We start from the raw sequence: 22,126 nt of genomic DNA on the forward strand, positions 1-22,126 counted from the left end.
CAACATACAGATACATGGTTGTTGTTTTTACTGCTTCCCCATTTTACGTGGAATGTGTTGTTTCGCACGTTGATCTTCACAAACAGGGGTGAAGAACTGTGGCTCTCTGGACTACAACTCCCATCACCTGCGACCATTGGCCATGCTGGCAGGGGCTGTTGGGATCTGGAGCGCAGCAACCTCTGGAGGTCTCTGGTTCCCTACCTCTTTTTTTCTCCCCACCCGGCGCTGGGGCTGTCTACTCGGCCGTGTTTCCCCCCTCCCTCGTAAGCTGTCAGAAATGGTTGCTTCGGGGCAAGGATCAGGCCAAAGAGCGAAACGCAGCCAGCCGAAAAGCAAAAGGAGCTCATAAATGTGCATCATTCCGAGAGGGTCAATGGCGTGGGCCTTTCGTGCGTCTGCTTAGGAGGCAAAGGGGCTTGGCTATTAATAGCGCTATCTGGGCTTTATTTAGAAGTTGCAGTACCACCCCCACAGCCCTGAAATGCTAAAGGACTGGCCAGCTGTGGCTTCTGTGAAGGCCGGATTTGGGGAGTTCTGTTCCAGCATCACTGCTTGACAGCTAAAAAGTAAAATGAGAGAGCCAAGCATCGGAGCTGGTCAGATTACTTCCTCCTAGAATCATAGAATCATAGAGTTGGAAGAGACCACGAGGGCCATCCAGTCCAACCCCCTGCCAAGCAGGAAACACCATCAAAGCATTCTTGACATATGCCTGTCAAGCCTCTGCTTAAAGACCTCCAAAGAAGGAGACTCCACCACACTCCTTGGTAGCAAATTCCACTGCCGAACAGCTCTTACTGTCAGGAAGTTCTTCCTAATGTTGAGGTGGAATCTTCTTTCTTGTAGTTTGAATCCATTGCTCCGTGTCTGCTTCTCTGGAGCAGCAGAAAACAATCTTTCTCCCTCCTCCATATGATATCCTTTCATATATTTGAACATGGCTATCATATCACTTCTCCTCTTCTTCTGTCAACCTACGTCAAGCCCTATTTCAGAGCTGGGCAATATGTGCCACCCAGGCGTTTATCCTATTCAATTCCTTTATGTATTAACAATGAACTGCGTCCAGTTCTGGGCGCCACAATTTAAGGAGGATATTGACAAGCTGTAAGGTTGGGCAGAGGAGGGTCTGGAAAGCAAGCCTTGTGAGGAACAGTTGAGGGAATCGGGGATGTTTAGCCTGGAAAAGAGGAGACTGAGAGGAGATACGAGAGCCATCTTCAAATATCTCAAGGGCTGTCACATGGAAGAGGGAATAAGCTTGTTTTCTCCTGCTCTGGAGGGTAGGACCCAAACCAATGGATTCAAGTTACAATAAAAAAAAGAGCCCAACTAAACATCAGGAAGAACTTTCTGATGGTAAGAGCTGTTTGACGGTGAAACAGACTCCCACAATAAGTTTTTAAGCAGAGGTTGAGATTCCTGCATTGCAGGCGGTTGGATGACCCTTGGGGTCACCTTCCGACTCTACAGTTCTATGATTCTGTGAATTTTCGTACACCACAATTTCATTAAAAAACAAACAAACATCCAAGCAGTTTACAACTAGTTTAAACTGTTGGAACTCCAACTCTTATCGGCACCAGCCGCCCATGACCAAGGGATGATGGGAATTGTAGTCCAACGACATCTAGAGTACCACAGAGGCCCCCCAGCCACGCTCTGGCTTTTCCTGCAGCCTCCCCTTCCGTTACCTCTGACCTCTGTCCTTGGCAATGACCACCTTGCTTTCGATGTGGCCCTTTCAGGCGTGTGCACATCTCTCAGAGCACCATGGACTGCCTAAAGGGGGAGTTTGAGGTGGAGCCGGGAGACGGTGGGGCTCGCTGCGAATACCTGAAGGAGAAGGGGATCGTCACCTACCTCATCGTGGTGACCAACAAGCCGCTCAAGAATGGGATCAATGGTGTGGTGAGTGTTCTCGGCTCATAGGGACGCATGTCCCATTTGCCCAATGTCAGGGCTGGCACCGCATGGATCCTGTGGAAGCAGAGGAAGTTTGGCCTTGCAGTGCTCTGGGGTTGGGCCTTCCGGTTCCTACGTTGCAGTAGATTGGGGAGTAGCCAATGTGTTGCCCTCCATCTCTTGCCATCAGCCCCAGCCAGCATGACCAAGGGTTGTGGTCTGATAAAACCTGGAGAGCACCATGTTGGCAAACCCTGCCCAGAACACTGAGAAAGCTGAGATTTCTCCATAGCAGGGGGGTTGGACTAGATGACCCTTGGGGTTGCCTTTCAGCTCTACGATCCATTTCAAAGCAAAGACGATAGAAGATCGGACTTGCTGTCATTTTCTTGCACCAGAGCTGGGCTGGTTGGCGAATCAGACGCTTATGTTACGAGTCTTTCCCAAGCTGGTGCCCTCTGGATCTTTGGACTACAACTCCCATTAGCGCCAGCCGGCACTCCTGATGGGAGTTGTGGTCCAGAACACCTGGAGGGTGCCAGCTTGGGGGAAGCTGCTGCTGTAGGCGAACGAGTGAAAAGGGATTTGATGGTGGGAGTCTGCTTCTCTGCCTCAGTTGGTCTCCTCCATGTGCTACATTTCCATTCCAATCCACTTGGGCGCTGAGGATCAATAGTTGATTAACAAGCCTAGTTCTCCGTTCAGCCAGGAATTTAAATAGCCTGTCCCAGCGGGCTAATTGCTCTCAGGGTTAAAGAGGATGCCTTCTGTTTGTCTATAGCTGGAGGCAGCAATGCTTCTGAATATTGGTTGCTGGGGAGAGGGGAGAGGGCTCTTGGGTTCGAATCCTGCTTGCAGGTTTCAGGCAGGCATCTGGTTGGCCACTGTGAGAACGGAATGACGAAGGGGATGGGGCCACTTCTGTACAAGAAAATATTGCAGCATTCGGGACTTTTCAGTTCAGAGAAATCGGAAGCAAAAGGGGATGCGATAGAAGTTTAAAAACAGGAAGCATCCCTCCGAAAAGCCCCCCGTATGCGATTCAAAATAAAACTGTAGAATACAATTTCAATATAAACAAAACATGTATTTATTGCAACACGTGACTAGATCTGACTCCTCTAATTTGAGTTGCGTTAATAGGACACCCCCTGGTAAGTAATAAAAAGGAAAATGGGGGGAGCATGTGGAATGGAGTGCAAGGAAATCTTAACCTTCCTCTCCCATCAGGACTACTTGGATGCTTAAAAAAAAAAAAAGAAGAAGTATCAAATCCCCCCCCCTTTTGAGTCTGCTTTTCTGGTGCCCTAAGCACATGCTCAGTCTGCCTATTGCGTAATTCAGCACTGGGTCCTAGAATGGATCGTAGTCCAACCCCCTGCAATAGGTTTGAGCCCTAGTTGCTCTGACCCTCTAGTTTTGAAAGGCCTCAGGAAGGGGCAGAGGAAGGGGTGTGTGGTGGGGGTGGTACGCCCCGGGTGTCACCACTGAGGGGGGTGACAAAATGCCAGGTGGCACTCACCATGGGGCCAGCAGCGTGGCGAAGCCACACACCTCTTCTGGGCTCTGCGCTGCCCCAAATGGTCCGCCTGCCGCCTCCCCCCCCCAGCTGTAAGGGGTGGGAAGTGGGAAGAGGCAGGCAGACTCTTCCGAGGCCCCGCGGAGCGTCCTGCCCCGACTTGCCCCGCCCCCACGGGTGCCTGGCCCCGCCCCTGGGCGCAGGGCCTTGGACCTCCTGTGCCCATGCCCTTGTTTCTCTCTGCAGAAGCTGTCCGTCTCTTCCTCCCACGGCGAGTCGCCGCAGCTGATCAACACCAAGGAGTGCAACGGGAGCATCAACACCACTTGCACGACCCCCGACGAGGCGGAGGAGTCGGACACCAGGGTATGCTGGGGTGTTGGGGAAGGCCGAGAAAGAGCCACAGGGCCAGAATGCACACACTCAAATGGAAAGCAGATGGGAATTAAGAACATTTGCACACCTGGGCATTCTTACAGGTTTGGAGAATATCTAAGCAGCTGCTCCCCTCCAACGTACAGCAGAAGTCGCCTGAGGCGATGCACACTTTTTTAGAAACATTTTTTTTAAGATACTTTTTTTTAGAAATTTGAAAACACAAGTTGTTTGTTTGTTCAAAGCATGTATCCCTCTCCCTTCAGCTGAGAGAGGTTTCCAGACTGGCTTACAAAGATCAATAATGACCATCATAAAAATAATGGAGCTACAGAGCCATAAAAAGATGACAAAATTCAGCGGGAGGCTCAAGGATGACAAAATTCAGCGGGAGACTCAAGGATGACAAAATTCAGCGGGAGACTCAAGGATCTGCACACCAGCCACAGAATAGGCTGGAATATCTGGGCATTTATTTGTTTTTTTTTTTAAAGCCTTCTACAGAGTTGAGGACCCTGCAGGCATCTTTGGGGAGAAAAGCATCCCAAAGGGGAGCAAAGGTCTCCTCTGCAGTCGTCACCTGCCTGGCTTCTGGTGGTGGGAGGACTGTGAGGAGGACGGCCACAGAGGATGGCCATTCAGCTTGAGCAAAGATCTATTGCAGGCTCAGGATCCCACGCCACAAACCCCAGTGATTCTGCTCAATCCCCCCACTCCCTCAATAGTGTTGTGAGATTTCACCAGGAACTGACCGTGTGCTCTGACACCTATTATTTCCAGTCTTGAGGGCTAGAAACTTGGCTTTGTTTTAAGTGAAACTTGGGATGATGAAGGTCCTGAGCTGAAGCAAAAACAAATAGATGTAGAGCAGGCAAACTTTGGGATGGATTTACAGGAGGAAAGGCTTCTGTTGTTTTGTTTCACTTGCTTGCACCATGCCTTCAGTCTTGGGTGGCTTAATCAACACTTATCCTCTCTGCTTCCCTGTTGAATGAAAATGCATTTCTAGAACTCCTTGGCCAAGAAGAGCTGTCTCTGCACAAACACACACCACTTCCTGGCCCCTGGTGTGAGATTTTACATTTGTATTCCCTTTTAAAAACATGAAATATATGTGCTGTCTTTCCTGCAAGGAGCTAAGTTCACCCAGCGGTCTTTGTGGGAATTTGAATCCCCAGACCCCCAGGCCCTAGCCTGGCACCCTAACCACTGCACCAAACTGCCTCTTCCCTTTTGCTCAGGTGGTGAACCCCTCCTTCCCCAACCCGCGGCGGCGCCTGCGCTTGCGTGACCTGGCCGAGAGGGTGGTGGACGCCTCCGAGAACGAGCAGGAGCTCAACAAGCTGCTGAATGAGGCCTTGTTGGAGAGGGAGTCGGTGCAGGCGTAAGTCTCCCCTCTTCGCCATACCTTGGGGGCATCTGGTGTGGTTGGGGGTCGGAGGGAAATGTGGTCGAAAGCAGCTGGAGGGAACCCATATAGGGTTAATGCCCAGATACGGAAGGCTTTGCTTATTTTCTGTTAGGGTTTTTAGACCCTTTATACCCGCCACCTTTCTTCCATCATGGAACCCAAGGTGGTTCTTAAGCGGTTTTCCATCCAGGCTTAGCATCAGCAAGGCAGTGCAATTGTGTGTCCTCAGACCACGTCCCAGGAGCAAATACCTGATTTACCATTTTGGTCCAGCATCCTGTGGCCAACCAAATTCTCTCCCAAGGGAAACCCACAACCAGGACCTCAACGCAGGAGCCCTCTCCCCTCCTGTGGCAGGCGGAAGGATTGCTGCCTCCAGCAGTGGAGGTAGACCGGGGTTTCCCAAAACTTGGGTCTCCAGCTCTTGTTGGACTACAACTCCCATCAACCCTGTCCACTGGTCGTGCTAGCTAGGGATGAGGGGAGTTGTAGTCCAACAACAGACGGAGACCCAAGTTTGGGAAATGATGGGGTGTAGAGCATAGCCATCAGGGTGGTTGTTGTTGTTTAGTCATTTAGTCGTGTCCGACTCTTCGTGACCCCATGGACCATAGCACGCCAGGCACTCCTGTCCTCCACTGCCTCCCGCAGTCTGGTCAAACTCATGTTGGTAGCTTCGAGAACACTGTCCAACCATCTCGTCCTCTGTCGTCCCCTTCTCCTAGTGCACTCCATCTTTCCCAACATCAGGGTCTTTTCCAGGGAGTCTTCTCTTCTCATGAGGTGGCCAAAGTATTGGAGGGTTAGCTTCATCAGGGTTAGCAGCCATCAAGGTTAGCAGCCCTTAAAAGCCTTGTTCTCCATGTGGAATGCTCAGATAGGAGACAATTAAAAAATGCCTTCGATAACCTGGTTGGCTGGCATCTGGATGTCTTGGGAGACCAGGGGAGGGTGCACCTCAGGGGGTGAAGAAGACCACTGCCAGTCAGAGTATGTAGCACTGACCTAGATGGGCCATGGTGTGATTTTGCATGAGACGGCTGTACAGTGGACCTGAGGACTCTTCTCAGGCACAAGGACATAGAAGGATGGCCCATCTAGGGCAGAATCCTGGTCTCACAATGGCCGGCTGCATGCCTGTGGGAAGCCAACAAGCAGGACCTACGAGCAGCAGCCCTCACCTGTAAGATTTCCAGCAACAGGGATGCTGCCTCTAGCAGCCATGGAGGTGGGGCATAGCTGTCCTGCAGACCTTCTAGGAATCGTAAGTTCTCTGCACTTCTCATGTTTCTGGCAGGATGAAGGGCAGATCCACCTATCGACTCTCCATGCGCTTCATCGACCCCGAAATGGAGACGCGGTACTCCGTGGAAAAGGAGAAGCAGAGCGGGGCGGCCTTCAGCTGTTCCTGCGTCGTCCTCTTCTTCACCGCCCTCGTGGAGATCTTCATTGATCCACAGTGAGTGCAGCTTGGTCTGTGTCCAGGGCCTGCAGGACTCTGCCAAAAGACATGCATGTCAAAGCTAGGGGCTCAACCATTATTTGTTCCTTTTGGTGCTTTTAAGCTGTCAAGTGTTTTGCAAGGATTTGGGTGCATATATATATAGCAGTTCAAAAGCACGTCAAAATGCAAGTAGATAAATAGGAACCGCTACAGCGGGAAGGTAAACGGCGTTTCCGTGTGCTGCTCTGGTTCGCCAGAAGCGGCTTTGTCATGCTGGCCACATGACCTGGAAGCTGTACGCCGGCTCTCTCGGCCAATAATGTGAGATGAGCGCGCAACCCCAGAGTCGGTCACGACTGGACCTAATGGTCAGGGCTCCCTTTATATATATATATATATATATATATATATATATATATATATATATGTATATGTATATGTATATGTATATGTATATGTATATATATACACACACACACACACACACACACACACATACAGTGGTACCTCTACTTATGAATTTAATGCGTTCCGAACGCACATTTGTAAGTCGAAAAAAATTCTTCGTATCTGAAGAAGTGTGCATGCACACGAAAGCTCATACCAAAATATAAACTTAGTTGGTCTTTAAGGTGCTACTGAAGGAATTTTTATATTTTGCTTCGAAAAAAATTGTAAGTCGAATCCCATAGGAATGCATTGGAAGAAAAAAATCGTAAGTAGAAGCAACCCTATCTAAAAATTCGTAAGTAGAAAAAATCCTATCTAAACCGCATCCAAGATGGCAGACGGAGCTCCATTCGTAAGTAGAATTATTTGTAAGTAGAGGTACCACTGTGTGTGTGTGTGTGTGTGTGTGTGTGTGTGGATCAATGCACCCTGTTACCCTAGTGAGACAAATCCACCGAAACACACACACAAAACAACTTTAGGAAAGTGATGGGAAAGTGTTTATAGGGAAACCCTATGAACACCCCCAAGCAAATCAGGATGGATATTTAAAACATTAAAACATTCAACATTAAAAAATCTCGGGTAAGCTTTGTGTAGAGATGTGAAGAGCTGGAAAAAAACTGGAAACATGGGGGGTGGGGTGGGCATTTCCTCTCATTTCCTGTCTCTTCTTTTTTCAGAAACAAGGTGGGGGATGGACTCAGAAAAATTGGGGCCGGGGAAGAATGGGAATTCCTCTGCTGCAATTTTTCTGCCCCCCCCCCCCCGCCGTTTGACATCTCCAGTTTTATGCAAGAAAGCTGGGATGAATGCTGAAAAAAGCAGACTTCCTAGAGACACCCTTAACCCTGGAAATCTCAGGGCAGCCCTGGCCTGAAGCCTGCAGAACATCTGCTAGAGCAGGTGTCAGCAAACTTTTTCAGCAGGGGGCCGGTCCACTGTCCCTCAGACCTTGTGGGGGGCCGGACTGTATTTTGAAGGAAAAAAATGAATGAATTCCTATGCCCCACAAATAACCCAGAGATGCATTTTAAATAAAAGGACACATTCTACTCATGTAAAAACATGCTGATTCCCGGACCGTCTGCGGGTTGGATTTAGAAGCCGATTGGGCCAGATCCGGCCCCCGGGCCTTAGTTTGGGAACCCCTGTGCTAGAGGCTGATGAGAAGGTCTTCTCCTTCCACCCACGTTCCATCTTAAGACAATGAGCAACCTAGGCTGGTTGCCTCCAGATGGCCCTCTTTGCAGAGCATTCATTGGTCTGCACGAGGTTCAGGAGGAGGTCACACGGCACTGGCTGTTTATTGACCCAGTGCTAACCACTGCACCACACTGCCTTTCATTATGTGCTTTTAGATTTATTTTTTCTCAGCCGAGAATTCTGCTGCCTCTAAAGTCTGGGTAGAGCAATGGATCTTTGACTTCCATTTTGCCTTTCTCTTTTTCTTTCTGCCTTGCAGGCTGATGACAAATTATGTGACGTTTGTTGTCGGGGAGGTCTTGCTGCTCATCCTTACCCTCTGCTCTCTGGCTGCCATCTTTCCCAGGGTAAGGGCCTCTCCCCAATGCCTCTCCCTTCCCCTCTCAACACGACATACACACCCACTGAATGCACAGTCATTACCCAAATGCATCCATCAAGTGTATCTTGTGCCCTTTCTTGCAATGAAGCTCAGGGTGGGCTTGTGGGGAAATAAGACTCCTGCCCCCCAAGGAATTCCTTCTGCACTGGGGCTCCACCTTTCTCCAGGACTCAGCCTGGGGGAAATCTGCTTCCATTGTGTTAGCGCTCAGTAATGTGTCCCAGCAGCTCTATCAACTCCCCTGTTCTCTCGCACACGTGTTCATGCTCTGGTTCTCTCCCGCTTGGACTACTGCAATGCGCTCTATGTGGGGCTACCTTTGAAGGTGACCCAGAAACTACAACTAATCCAGAATGCGGCAGCTAGACAGGTGACTGGGAGCGGCCGCCGAGACCACATAACACCAGTCCTGAAAGACCTACATTGCCTCCCAGTACGTTTCTGGGCACAATTAAAAGTGTTGGTGCTGACCTTGAAAGCCCTAAATTCAGCCCAGTATACATGAAGGAGCGTTTCCACCCCCATCGTACAGCCCGGACACTGAGGTCCAGCTCTGAGGGCCTTCTGGCGGTTCCCTCCCTGCGAGAAGTGAAGTTACGGTGAACCAGGCAGAGGGCCTTCTTGGTAGTGGCGCCCACCCTGTGGAACGCCCTCCCATCAGAGGAGGAGAACAACAATTACCAGACCTGCCCTGTGGAACGCCCCTCCCATCAGATATCAAGGAAATAAACAACTATCTGACTTTTAGAAGACATCTGAAGGCAGCTCTGTTTAGGGAAACTTTTAATGTTTGATGTTTTATTGTGTTTTTAATATTCTATTGGGAGCTGCCCAGAGTGGCTGGGGAAACCCAGCCAGATGGGCGGGGTTTAAATAATAAATTATTACAGTGGTGCCTCGCTAGACGAATTTAATTAGTTCCACGAGTCTTTTCTTATAATGAAAAATTCGTCTAGCGAATCCCATAGGAATGCATTGAATTTTTTTTTGCCCATAGGAACGCATTAATTGAATTTCAATGCATTCCTATGGGAAACTATGGGAAACTGCGATTCGCTAGACGACTTTTTTGTAAAACGAATTCGTCTAGCGAGGCAACCTCCGCTCGAAAAAAACCTTTCGTTAAGTGGAAATTTTGTTAAGCAGGGCATTCGTTAAGCGAGGCACCACTGTATTATTATTATTAGGGTGCTTCCGGCCCTCCGGAACATATTTTGGGAAGGTGCGGTTTGCCCCCAGGGTATGTGTGTGCGGGGGGGGGGGAGGGATACCAGGGGTCTTCTAGCCCAACCCCTGTGGGACGTGGCCCTGGGTCCGAGAAATGGCTTCTCCTCCAGCTCTGCTTCTAATGCCTTCCTCTGCCTACAGGCTTTCCCTAAAAAGCTTGTGGCTTTTTCCACGTGGATCGACAGAACGAGGTGGGCCAGGAACACCTGGGCCATGTCTGCCATTTTCATCCTCACCATGGCGAACATCGTAGACATGGTAAGCAAGGCTGGCACAAGAGCTCTGCCTGCCTGCCCTCTCCTTGCTCCCGCGTCCAAAGAGAAAGAGTCGTTCTGGGATGTGCGAATGTCTCACTTAGCACTGATGGCAAGCCAGTGTTGTTGTTTTCAAAATATGGCATTCTACTAAAAGCGTTGTGTCCTGGGGAGGTGGCCACACTCCTATTGCCAGCTTTCCGACTGCAGCTGGACAAAAGTAGCGGGCACTTGTGCCACAAGGACAGCTGTCCCCATCTGGGTGACTTGCAGCTGGTTTGGACCACAGTCCTCCTTGGTCCCACAAAACATCTGGAGGGCACTAGGAAACGAATGGTTTTGAGAAATATTGCTTAACAGAAAGTGGAGAAGATGCATGTTACCATGGCGTTAATGTCTTAAATAGCTTTTTTAAACGTAACCGGCGGATGGGAAATTGGAAGTCCATTTGAGTTTTCTTTATTTCTTCTCTTCTGGGTGGAGAGAGACAAGGAACTCTGTGCAACATCGACTCTAGCCCTGAATGCACAGAGGGTCCACTGAGGAGGGAGTCTTCCTGGGCCCAAAGCCCCCCTCCTCCCCTCTTTTTCCTTCCAAGCTGACATCCCTGTGAACTCTCCCGCTTCTGGTGTGCAGAGCTGTGCGGTACAGATCATTAAGGGAAATTAGCAGGCCGGCCGGCTGCGGAGGTTTATTTTTAGAACCTGTTAATAATTGGCCAGACCTTGAACCCTTCCCTGCTGACGTTGCTGATACGGAGGCGCTGCCATTTACACGCTGGGAGACCTTGAGGAGCCTTTGGGCGCTGTGGGGTGGATTGATGGGGAGGGAGAGAGGTCTGATCTCTCTTTGCAAAAAAAGAAAAGAAAAGAAAAGAAAAGAAAAGAAAGAAAGAAAGAAAGAAAGAAAGAAAGAAAGAAAGGGAAAAACACAACACAAGGAAATCTCCGTGCGTCTGAGCACACTCTACCCCCCACCCACCTTTAATGTGTGGTTGACAGAAGTGGTAAATGATCATAGTAGTTGGGAAAAATGGACGGGGGTGTGAGATTGGGTGAGGGGTTGGAAGAGCAACTGTCTGGACCCTGCAATCGTCATCTGAGGCCCTTCTTTGTGTGCCTCCTCCGTGAGAGGTCTGGAGGGCAGCAACATGAGAGCTGGCCTTTTCTGTGGTGGCTCCCAGCTTGTGGGATGCTCTCCCCAGGGAGGTTTGCCTTCATTATACACCTTTAGGCGTCATGCGAAGATGTTCCTCTTCAACCAGGCCTTGGGTTTCTTGCGAACCACTCTGAGATCTTTTGATGAATGCTGGGAGACCCGTTTCCCCTTCTTAGAGATACATTTCCCGAAGTTCCCCGAGAAGAGGGATTGGTTGTTAAACCACTCTGGGAATTGTAGCTCTGAGGGGAATAGGGGGTCGAGAACACTGTCCAACCATCTTGTCCTCTGTCGTCCCCTTCTCCTAGTGCCCTCAATCTTTCCCAACATCAGGGTCTTTTCCAAGGATTCTTCTCTCCTCATGAGGTGGCCAAAGTATTGGAGCCTCAGCTTCACGATCTGTCCTTCCAGTGAGCACTCAGGGCTGATTTCCTTCAGAATGGATAGGTTTGATCTTCTTGCAGTCCATGGGACTCTCAAGAGTCTCCTCCAGCACCATAATTCAACATTCGCACATCCCTCTGGTGTCTAGGGATCTTAAAATGAATCTCCCTGAGAAATCTGGAGTTTGTGCAAATTCAGCAGGAACAGTTTTATTTATAAGGATTATAGCACTAAGGAAGGAGGTGGGTGAATGGGAAAAGGTAAAGGTAAAGGGACCCCTGACCATTACGTCCAGTCGCGGACGACTCTGGGGTTGCGGCGCTCATCTCGCTTTACTGGCTGAGGGAGCCGGCGTACAGCTTCCGGGTCATGTGGCCAGCATGACAAAGCCACTTCTGGTGAACCAGAGCAGCGCACAGAAATGCTGTTTACCTTCCTGCTGAAACGGTACCTATTTATCTACTTGTACTTCGTGCTTTCGAACTGCTAGGTTGGCAGGAGCAGGGACCGAGCAATGGGAGCTCACCTTGTCGCGGGCATTCGAACCGCCGACCTTCTGATCGGCAAGTCCTAGGCTCTGTGGTTTAACCCACAGTGCCACCCGCGTCCCTTGGGTGAATGGGTAGATTTGAGCAAATCCAGTTTTTTAAGAAAGCAAGAAGAGCTGGAAGATTGTAAGAAGAATAATCTAGTTCTCCTAAAAGCCAGCTACTCCACCCACAAGTTTCTCAGCAGGAAGAATGAAAGTGATAATTTCTACAAATTTACTGAGTGAGATCCATTGTTCTTTCTGAGATGAATGCTTTCCTTTGCTGGAGATTGGGCAGGTGAGGAGGGTCAGTGGCTGAAACGGAACAAGCACCAGTTTCCGGTGTGTCTGATGAAGATGGTTTTATTTTGGCAGCCTTTGGAGAACTGATTTCTTTTGATAGATACGTTTTAATTCCATAGTTCCATTACTTCTAAACAACAACCTTCTGTAAGGTTTTTAGCTATGTGTGTTTTATCTGTGTTGGTTTGAAAACTTTGCAAGCTGCTTCGATTCCCAGTTCTGGAGGAAAGGCAGGGCATAAATAAAGTAACAACAATAACACCAGCAAGAACTCATCTGCTGTAGGGCTGGGTGGTATATTGCTATATCACCCCAAACCGGTTTGAAGTCCATATCATGATACAGTGGTACCTCAGGTTAAGAACTTAATTTGTTCTGGAGGTCCATTCTTAACCTGAAACTGTTCTTAACCTGAGGTACCACTTTAGCTAATGGGGCCTCCCGCTGCCGCCGCCGTGCAATTTCTGTTCTCATCCTGAAGCAAAGTTCTTAACCCGAGGTACTATTTCTGGGTTAGTGGAGTCTGTAACCTGAAGTGTCTGTAACCCGAGGTACCACTGTATAGGTTTCATGATTTTTGACTTGGCAATATATTGTGAATCATGCTTTGTGTGTGTGTGTGTGTGTTGCAAAAATCACGTGGGAAAAGCTGTGAAGCCAGCCCATGCCTCTATATAGCTCCGTCCCTATTTCAGACATTGTGATATACCAGTATATCACAATGTTTAGCTGGTGATATATTGTGATGTTGAAAACCAGCTCCATCCTTATTTCAGACATCGCAATAATACCAGTCTGTCGTGATGTTTAGCTGGTGATATGTCGTGATGTTGAAAACCAGATACCGCCCAACCCTAACCTGCTGTTTCTGCCTCTCCAGCTCAGCTGCCAGCAGTATTACAAAGACACCTTTTACAACAGCACGACGCAGGCACTGCTAGACGGGGGCTGCGTGGAGAACCCCAAGTACTACAGCTACATCACCGTCTTGGCGCTCATCGCGACCATCATGCTGGTGCAAGTCAGCCACATGGTCAAGCTCACCCTGATGCTCATGATTACCGGGGCGGTGGGAGTGGTCAACATCCTGGCCTGGAAGCACATCTTCGACAAATATGATGAGGAACGGTTCCAAGAGAGCAGGTAAGCGCCCCGGGGTCGGGGGGAGCGGCATGGGGTGATGCACCTAGGGGGGTGGGGGGGAGGCAGGAATGGAAGATCTCACTATGTGGAAGAGCACAGTTTTGTTTTGTTTTTTAAAACCAACCCACACCACTAAGATCTTCCTGTGTTTTGTGACTTAAGCCTGCAGTTGGCGTGGTTCATAATGGAGAAACTGTTGCAAATCTGTTATTTGCAAAAATGAAAATCATAGTGTGTTCTTAAACCACTATGAATATGATCCTTTTACATGGGTTTGTATGTATAATGGTATTTTAGGCACTGTGACTTGCAGTTATTTTTGTTGATTGCAGTTTAGTGATTATTTATTGTGGTTGTTAAGAGTGAATTCCAGTTCAATTACAATCTGCTGATGTTTTGAGAGTTAATTTTATTGGGTACTGTTATATTCTACTAGATTATTGACTATTACTTTATTTGGTATAAGTCATTCCATTTTAAAGTTAGGTTTCATTATGACTTTTTGAATTGGATCAGACTATTACAGTGTTCTTCGTTGTTTATTGTATATTTTGTTGCTGCCGCCTTGTGTATAGCAATATGGGACGTGCTGTGGTCTAACTCACTGAGCCACTTGGGCTCGCCGGTCGGAAGGCTGGTGGTTTGAATCTGCTTGGCGGAGTGAGCTCCCCTTGCTCTGTCCCAGCGTCTGCCAACCTAGCAATTTGAAAGCATGCCAGTGCAAGTAGATAAATAGGTACTGCTGTGGCGGGAAGGTAAACGGCGTTTCCATGTGCTCTGGTTTCTGTCACAGTGTTCCGTTGTGCCAGAAGCAGCTTAGTCATGCTGGCCACACGACCCGGAAAACTGTCTGTGGACAAATGCTGGCTCCCTCAGCCTGAAAGCGAGATGAGCGCCACAACCCCATAGTCACCTTGGACTAGATTTAACGCCCAGTGGTCCTTTACCTTACCTTTGAAAGGTGGTATACGAATTAAAAGTGAAATGAAATATTTCTAAATCCTACATAAATCCATCTGTGTAGAAAACTAGCACATCAAGGGGAAAGGGACTAATCTAGTCTTCTCCCAAAGAGTGGCTTTCTCCATGCAGGGAGATTGTTTGGTTTATACTATAGTGATGTGGTTTTGCTGGATGTGCAAATCAACCCTCTGCTGTGTGGCCATGACTAATTTTGCTCTGCTCTGCAGGTCCTCACTGATTCCGTCCAAATATTCAATGACAGCGATGATCTTAGTGATGATGCTCAGCTTCTACTATTTCTCGCGGCATGTGAGTAGCCTGCCGGTCTCTCTCATTCCCAGAATCTGACAACAGCAACAGAACCTAAGCAATGATGCCCTCCCCCTCCCCCCTCGGGATGTGTATAGAGTCCAGATGTTCCTGGACTCCAACTCCCATCAGCCTCAGCAGCATGGCCAAAGGGTTGGGAATGCTGGGAGTTGTTATCCAACAACAGCTGGCAAGATAACCTTGCTACTCTCACATGCAAACTACTTCTCCATGTTCATTCATGTCCTTCCAGAGCATGAAGGATGGGCAGATTTTACTCAGTTGTGTTGGGGAACCATTTCCCACGGCAACTGTAGCCCTCATCTGCCAGGGGGCCAAAGCTGCCGTCTGTCTCACAGGCTGGCCCAGAAACTAGCATATTATCCAAACGCAAAAGTACACGACACAAGTGTAGCTTTGGATCAAGTAACTATAGTGGCGGATTGTCCTTATAAGGTATCTTAAGGCGCAACCGAGATCGGACACCCAACGTTTATTTGAGGCCTTCCTGGGATGAATCTTTGGCAGGTGGAGAAGCTGGCCAGGACTTTATTCCTGTGGAAGATCGACGTTCACGACCAGAAGGAGCGGGTCTATGAGATGAGGCGCTGGAATGAGGCCTTGGTCACCAACATGCTGCCAGACCATGTCGCTCGACACTTCCTTGGCTCCAAGAAACGGGACGAGGTGAGCATCAGAAGGCGAGCAGCTTCAAGGATCAGGCTGGGAGAGGGTAGGAAAGGCTGTCTGTGTGCCCAGAGACCAGGGAGAGCTTTCACCAGCCACAGTGGATGCTTTTGGGCTAGATAGATAAATGCTGCGGCATTTGGAGCTTCCTGTTTTCATAGGTTGATTTCAGATTTAAAAAAAAACACATCTGGCTGTTTGTTGCCCTCGGCCTCATCCATCTGTGGTCTTCAGATATTAAAGCAGCGTTTCCCAAACTTGGGTCTCCAGCTGTTTTTGGACTACAGCTCCCATCATCCCTAACTGGCAAGACCAGTGGTGAGGGATTATGGGTACTGTAGTCCGAAAGCAGCTAGAGACCTAGGTTTGGGAAACACTGTATTAAAGAAACGATTACAGATCTCATTCGCACTTCTGAATCCCTGCCCAAAATCTCAGCATCCAATGAGTTGATTTGCAGATTTCACCACTGGTCAGATCTGTGTCCTCCGGAGCTCATATAGGTTTTAAGCAGGACTTCCAAAGTGTAGGTTATTCTCGTCGCCTGCTATATCCACTAACGGTAACACCCAAATTGGCTGCGAGATCCTGGACTCTGTTTCTGCTTCCTTCCTCTCCCTTTTCCTTGCCCTCCTGTTCAGGAGCTATACAGCCAGTCTTACGATGAGATTGGTGTCATGTTTGCGTCACTCCCCAACTTTGCTGACTTTTACACGGAGGAGAGCATCAACAATGGCGGGATCGAGTGCCTGCGCTTTCTCAACGAGATCATCTCGGATTTTGACGCGGTAAGTCGTCCCAGACCAGCAGCCAAGGTTGGCTGGTTGGCCAGTTTGCTGTAAGGGAGTCCAGAAAGGGAGGGAAAGTATGATGTGGTCTTGAATGTCTTGCTTGTGTTTTTCTTTATGGCATTCCTGCTAAGGAACTTTACAATTCCAAATAAAAGAACCAGTAAGTATATAACTCTTCAATTCTATGATTCTGTAAGGTACAAAAGCTAATGCAGTAAACCGGCAGAATTTCCTTGGGCTGATGATCCATCATGGAACCATAGAATTGTAGAGTTGAAAGGGGACCTCCAAGGGTCATCCAGTCCAACCCCCTGCAATGCAGAAACCTCCAAGGAGGGAGAGCCCACTGCCTTCTGAGGGATTGAACAGCTCTTACTGTCAGAAATTTTTTCCTTATAATAATAATAATATTTACTGTTTATCAAATTTGTATACTGCCCTTCATCCCTAGATCTCAGGGCGGTTCACAACATAGACTATTTAAAAACCCACAAAATAAAGTGGTACCTCAGTTCTCAAATGTCTCCATTTGGAACCCGAATGCCGAAAACCCAGAAGTAAATGTTTCCGTTTTCAAATGTTCAAAGTCGAACGGCTTCCGCTGCATGTTTTTCAATTTTCTCAATTGAATTTGCTGATAGCACTTTGCGCCTCGGTTTCAGAACGTTTCGGAACTTGAACGGTCTTCTGGAATGGATTACATTCGAGAACTGAGGTACCACTGTACATAATTGAACAAAAATAAACCATTAACGCCCCCCCCAATGCTTAGTCAGAATCTCTTTTCTTGCCATTTGAATACATAGGTTCAAGTCCCTCCCCTCTGGAGCAGCAGAAAACAGACTTGCTCCCTCTTCCATGGGGCAGCCATTCAAGTATTTGAAGATGGCTCTCATATCACCTCTCGGTCTTCTCTTCCCCAGTCTAAACAGTCCCAGCTTCCTCCACTGTTTCTCATGAGGCCTGGGTCCCAGACCCTTTGTGCATGCACCTGGCGCATTATGTGCTTGCTGGAGTGGGGAGGTGCGTTATTTGCTTGCTGGAAAGTATGCGTATCTGCCCCTCCATCAAGGGAAGGGGATCATTAGCCAAGAAGGAGGGCAGACCAGCCCTAGAGTGCCATTGTTTCCAACCAACTCCACGACAACTGCTAACTGGTTTGCTGACCCCTATCACGATTTGGGGACGGACGGACACTTCTTGTCCCTTGATTCCCACAGCTCTTGGATGACCCCCAGTTCCGGTGCATTACCAAGATCAAAACCATTGGCAGCACCTACATGGCAGCTTCTGGCGTGACCCCCGACGTCAACACCAATGGCTACAACAATGCTGTTAAGGTAAACAGAAGGGAAGGGGATAGTTTGCACAGCTATGGGGATGAAGTGAATAGGGAAGCTTATTCCAACAGCTGATGAGAGTTGAGGTCTAAAACATCCAGAAAGCACCTTATTAGCAAAGGTTACAATAACCAGGGGACGCGGGTAGCGCTGTGGTCTAAACCACTGAGCCTCTTCGGTTTGCCGATCAGAAGGTCGGCGGTTCGAATCCCCACGACGGGGTGAGCTCCCTTTGCTCTGTCCCAGCTCCTGCCTACCTAGCAGTTTGAAAGCACACCAGTGCAAGTAGATAAATAGGTACCGCTGTGGCAGGAAGGTAAACGGCATTTCCGTGCGCTCTGGTTTAGTCCTGCTGGCCACATGACCCGGAAAACTGTGGACAAACGCCGCAGATGAGATGAGATGCAACCTCATAGTTGCCTTTGACTGAACTTAACTGTCAAGGGGTCCTTTACATTTACCTTTTTACAATAACAGGGGAACTGCTGAGTCCGGCCCACTAGATTTGTGTAACAAGCACTGCAGCATGTCAAATCCTTCTGTAGAGCCTGAATGAGGGAGACTTGACCATTGCTTCTCTATTTCGAGTGACAGAGCTCTGAGAAAGAGCCGGGAAATGTTCGCTATGGGAGCTTATGGAAGAGAGAGGAGTCGTGGGTTCTGCTCATTCAATGCTCGAAAAAGTCTTTGCATCCATTTCAGAATTAACAAACGGGCTTTGGTTAACGTGCAGAATATTAGGAATAAAGAAAGAGCACCAGTGTTCAATAAATAATATTTGGTTGTATTCAGTCCCTTTGAGATGTGCAAAGTAGCTCATTGTGTTAACAAGAATAGAGGATCTATTGCTCCGGAGGCTCGTGAAGTACTTAGGAGTGGAGCTATGCCTCCCTGGGGGACCTTATCCTGTCTGCTTTCCTTCCTTTGCTCGGCTCAGAAGGAAGATATTTCGGAAAAGGAGCGTTGGCAGCACTTAGCAGATCTTGCCGACTTCGCCCTGGCCATGAAGGAGACACTGATGAACATAAACTATCAGTCCTTCAATAACTTCATGCTGAGAATAGGCAAGTGGAAGATTTCGGCAGAACCTAAAGAATGTGGATAGACATTTTTCTCAGCTGTATCAGACACAGAGTCCTTCCCAGACATTGGTTGACAGGAGAACCGGGACAAACAAGAATGCTGAATAGGTTTATGGAATTTACTGCCGCAAGATGCAGTGGTAGCATCGGGCTCAGGTGGTTTTAGAGAGATTGGGCAGATTCATGGAGAGGGGAGGTCCATCAATGGCCCTAAGCCTCAGTACCAAAATAGAGCCTCCAGATTTCAGGCAGTATACTTTGACGTGTTGCTGGCAGAGGAAGGGTGGGAGTTGTCGACTGGGAAATGGTTGTGGGCTTCCCTGAGGCATCTTAGTTTGATTTGGCAAGGAGTTTCTTGTGTTCTCCAGCCTCCTCTTAGTTTGGCCCTGCACACTGGGGCAAAGACTTTTAGAAGTATGCACTTATAACTTGAACAGAGAGCCAGTGTGTTGTAGTGGCTAGAGGGTTGGACTCGACCTTGGCAGAGCAGGGTTCAAATCCCCACTTGGTCGTGAAGCTCACTGGGTGACAGTGGGGGCCAGTCTAGCCTGCCTCACAGGGTTGTTGTGGGGATTAAATGAGGGGGTGGGGAGAACCATGTACGCCACCTTGAGCTCCCTGGAGACAAAGGTGTGGGGTGTAGAAGCAATAAATAAATAATAAACAAGTACATTTTTTCTCTCTCTCTCTCGCATGGCGTTGGCAGGCATGAATAAGGGGGCAGTGCTTGCGGGGGTCATTGGTGCCCGCAAACCTCACTATGATATTTGGGGGAACACAGTGAACGTGGCCAGCCGAATGGAGTCCACAGGCGTCATGGGGAATATTCAGGTGAGGAGGGTTTGAAGGCTTGCGGTGGTGGGAATGAGAGTGACTCACATAAAACTTCCAAGGAAGCCCTAGGTTCTCCAAAATATTAGTTGAAAAACCACACCTTGTTAGCGCATTTAGAGGAGAGAGGAAGAGCCAGCCATACTTCGCATTTTGCACAAACCACCCTTTCCTCCTAAATTGCCAGCACAGCTCCCAGGAGCCTCAGAGCAGTGCAGGGTCAAAACAGCCCAGCAACCCTGAGTTCAAGGGGTTATTGAAGTCTATGCCTGTATTTTATCTCTTTACCCTCTTCCCATCTTTAGGAGCATAATTGGGAAAGCACAGCTTGGGGTTCAGATTCCTTGCGCACTGTTTAATTGTGTTTTGTGGATTGTGTGATCAAATCTCATGGCATTTCCAGATCTCACATTGCCCTTTGCATAGGATTGCCCTCCAGCAGATGTTTTCTCTTTCTGGCTGCTGTTGGTGGTGCCAACATCTAAGCCCAAGCAACGTTACTACTTCCTGTCCATTCTCATTCTGTCAATCTGAAGTCTCGTTGATACAAGACAGGATGGGGTGAAGCAGCCAACCTTCTGCCCTCCAGATGTTTTGGGCACCCCTTACCATACCTTGTCATTGGCTCGGCTGATGCAGTTTGGAGTCCCCCCAAATTCTAGAAGGCACCATTTTGTGGGAGAGAGCTTTGCAAGGCTGGTCCCACCAGATGGTTGCATCCATACCTTCTTCCTCCTCTTTTCCAGGTGGTGGAGGAAACCCACTTCATTCTGAAAGAGTATGGGTTCCGCTTCGTGCGCCGAGGGCACATCTTCGTCAAAGGCAAAGGGGACCTCTTGACCTACTTCATGAAAGGCCGCGAGAAACAAGGATCCTTCGTCAACGGCTCTTGCGTAACTTTGCCTCACCAGGTGGTTGACAGCTCGTGATACCTCTTGGGCCTCGCATGTGTCCGTTGCGGAAAAGGAGGGTGCCCCTTGCAGTGCCCAAGGAGGCAGAGAGTTCTTGGCACCTCATACTCCGGGCGGGAGACCGATATACACACCACTGACACCATTAGATTTACAGGAAACCAAACCCTCCCTTTGCCTGTTCCTTTCTTCTTGGAGGTTTATTATTTGTAAAGGGGCTCCCTTTGACAGCAGTGCCTGCCTTTGCCTCGTGATGTAGATGGCAGAGGAGTAAGGAGGGGTCAGTGGGAGGAATTCCTGTCTCTTGCACAAATACACGGGCTCTTGCATATTTGGGTCTGGAAGCGGGAGTAGAATTTCCAGTGCAGCATTGCTTGAGTAGGATCAACCTGGCTATGTTACCTTTTTCTAGTCCAAGAAAGGGGCAGGTGATGTGGTCTTAATTTTTCATGTGCCTGGCCTCTGTATAGAGCTTTTTGCTGAAACCAATGCCAACTCAGGGTGGCTATTATGGGAAGCAGACTGGGAGAGAAAGCCAAATGAGATTCACGGTTGGGTCGTTCGTTCTTACCTTTGGAGCTCACCTTTTGCCACAAAACCACTGTAGGTAAGTAGAAGGAAAGGGGTGGGAGAGCAAGTGCAATCTATTTCTTTTGAGACTAAGAAGATGTCCTATTTCAGATATATTATATATATAAATATATATATATATATATAAAAGATACAGATTAACTTTATATTTTTAATTGCGTCTTAATTCTGAGAGTGAGATGGCTCTTTCAAGCCACAACTTGCATCTTTTTTCTGCCCTCACCTCTGCTGATGCTGTAAAAGAGATTTATATACCGTAGCCTGGTCCAAGACTGTTTTTACACCTTCATCCGATTGTTAAGTTGAAATACAACCTGTAATTATTTCTCTAGTTTCTCAAATAGAATCAGTTTGGTTTTAGAGTTACAAGGTGTCTTGTTTCATTCTTGTTGGTGGCTGGGAGCAAAAACGCTCAGTTTCCTTGTGCAGAGTCCAGAGATGCTATTATACCACAAGCAGACAAGTGTACCGTGTGGAGTTTGGCTGGATGAACTGGTTCCAGAGTGGTGGATATTTGAGAATACCAGCTTTCATTTAAAGAACAGGTTTCCACATCTCAAAATGAAGCCCAAGAGTGACAGTATGTGATTTTTTAAAAAGCAAACCATTATGGGCAGGAGCAAGCAGCTGGTGTGGGTGGCTGTGTTAGAGAGTGGTCCTCCTTGCAGTGTTGAGCTCAGGAGCCTGATGGGAAAATGTTTTCTTCCACAATTAGAGGAAGGTCTCGGGCAGTGAGGATATGCAGTACATTTCCTGCCTAGTCCTCCTGTTGCAGAAATTAGAATGTGCAACTATTTGAATGCAGAATCTCCTTATCCAGGTAACAGAGGGCAGTGGTGAGGGAGCCCTTGCTTCCAGTTGCTTTGCAGATGGGATCCTGTAGACTCAGTAATGGAAGAGGTCTGATGGCGATAAGTAAAAACACAAG

At 48.4% G+C, this 22,126-nt stretch overlaps 1 protein-coding gene across 1 annotated transcript in view; it reads left to right on the top strand.

Moving 5' to 3' along the window:
• The window catches only part of ADCY3 (adenylate cyclase 3), a 76,847-nt gene extending 55,001 nt beyond the window's left edge, over positions 1 to 21,846 (top strand). The window contains exons 8-21 of the mRNA XM_035110846.2: positions 1,752 to 1,914; positions 3,674 to 3,793; positions 5,044 to 5,186; positions 6,511 to 6,672; positions 8,573 to 8,660; positions 10,064 to 10,180; positions 13,431 to 13,693; positions 14,884 to 14,965; positions 15,494 to 15,652; positions 16,294 to 16,440; positions 17,664 to 17,783; positions 18,721 to 18,847; positions 19,572 to 19,696; positions 20,443 to 21,846. Coding sequence (XP_034966737.1) covers positions 1,752 to 1,914; positions 3,674 to 3,793; positions 5,044 to 5,186; positions 6,511 to 6,672; positions 8,573 to 8,660; positions 10,064 to 10,180; positions 13,431 to 13,693; positions 14,884 to 14,965; positions 15,494 to 15,652; positions 16,294 to 16,440; positions 17,664 to 17,783; positions 18,721 to 18,847; positions 19,572 to 19,696; positions 20,443 to 20,625 — 1,999 coding nt within the window. The 3' untranslated portion in view covers positions 20,626 to 21,846. The remainder of the gene's footprint in view (positions 1 to 1,751; positions 1,915 to 3,673; positions 3,794 to 5,043; positions 5,187 to 6,510; positions 6,673 to 8,572; positions 8,661 to 10,063; positions 10,181 to 13,430; positions 13,694 to 14,883; positions 14,966 to 15,493; positions 15,653 to 16,293; positions 16,441 to 17,663; positions 17,784 to 18,720; positions 18,848 to 19,571; positions 19,697 to 20,442) is intronic.
• The last annotated feature ends 280 nt before the right edge of the window (positions 21,847 to 22,126 follow it).

Source organism: Zootoca vivipara, chromosome 3 (genome assembly GCF_963506605.1).
Source record: "Zootoca vivipara chromosome 3, rZooViv1.1, whole genome shotgun sequence".
NCBI classification, from domain to species: Eukaryota; Metazoa; Chordata; class Lepidosauria; order Squamata; family Lacertidae; genus Zootoca; species Zootoca vivipara.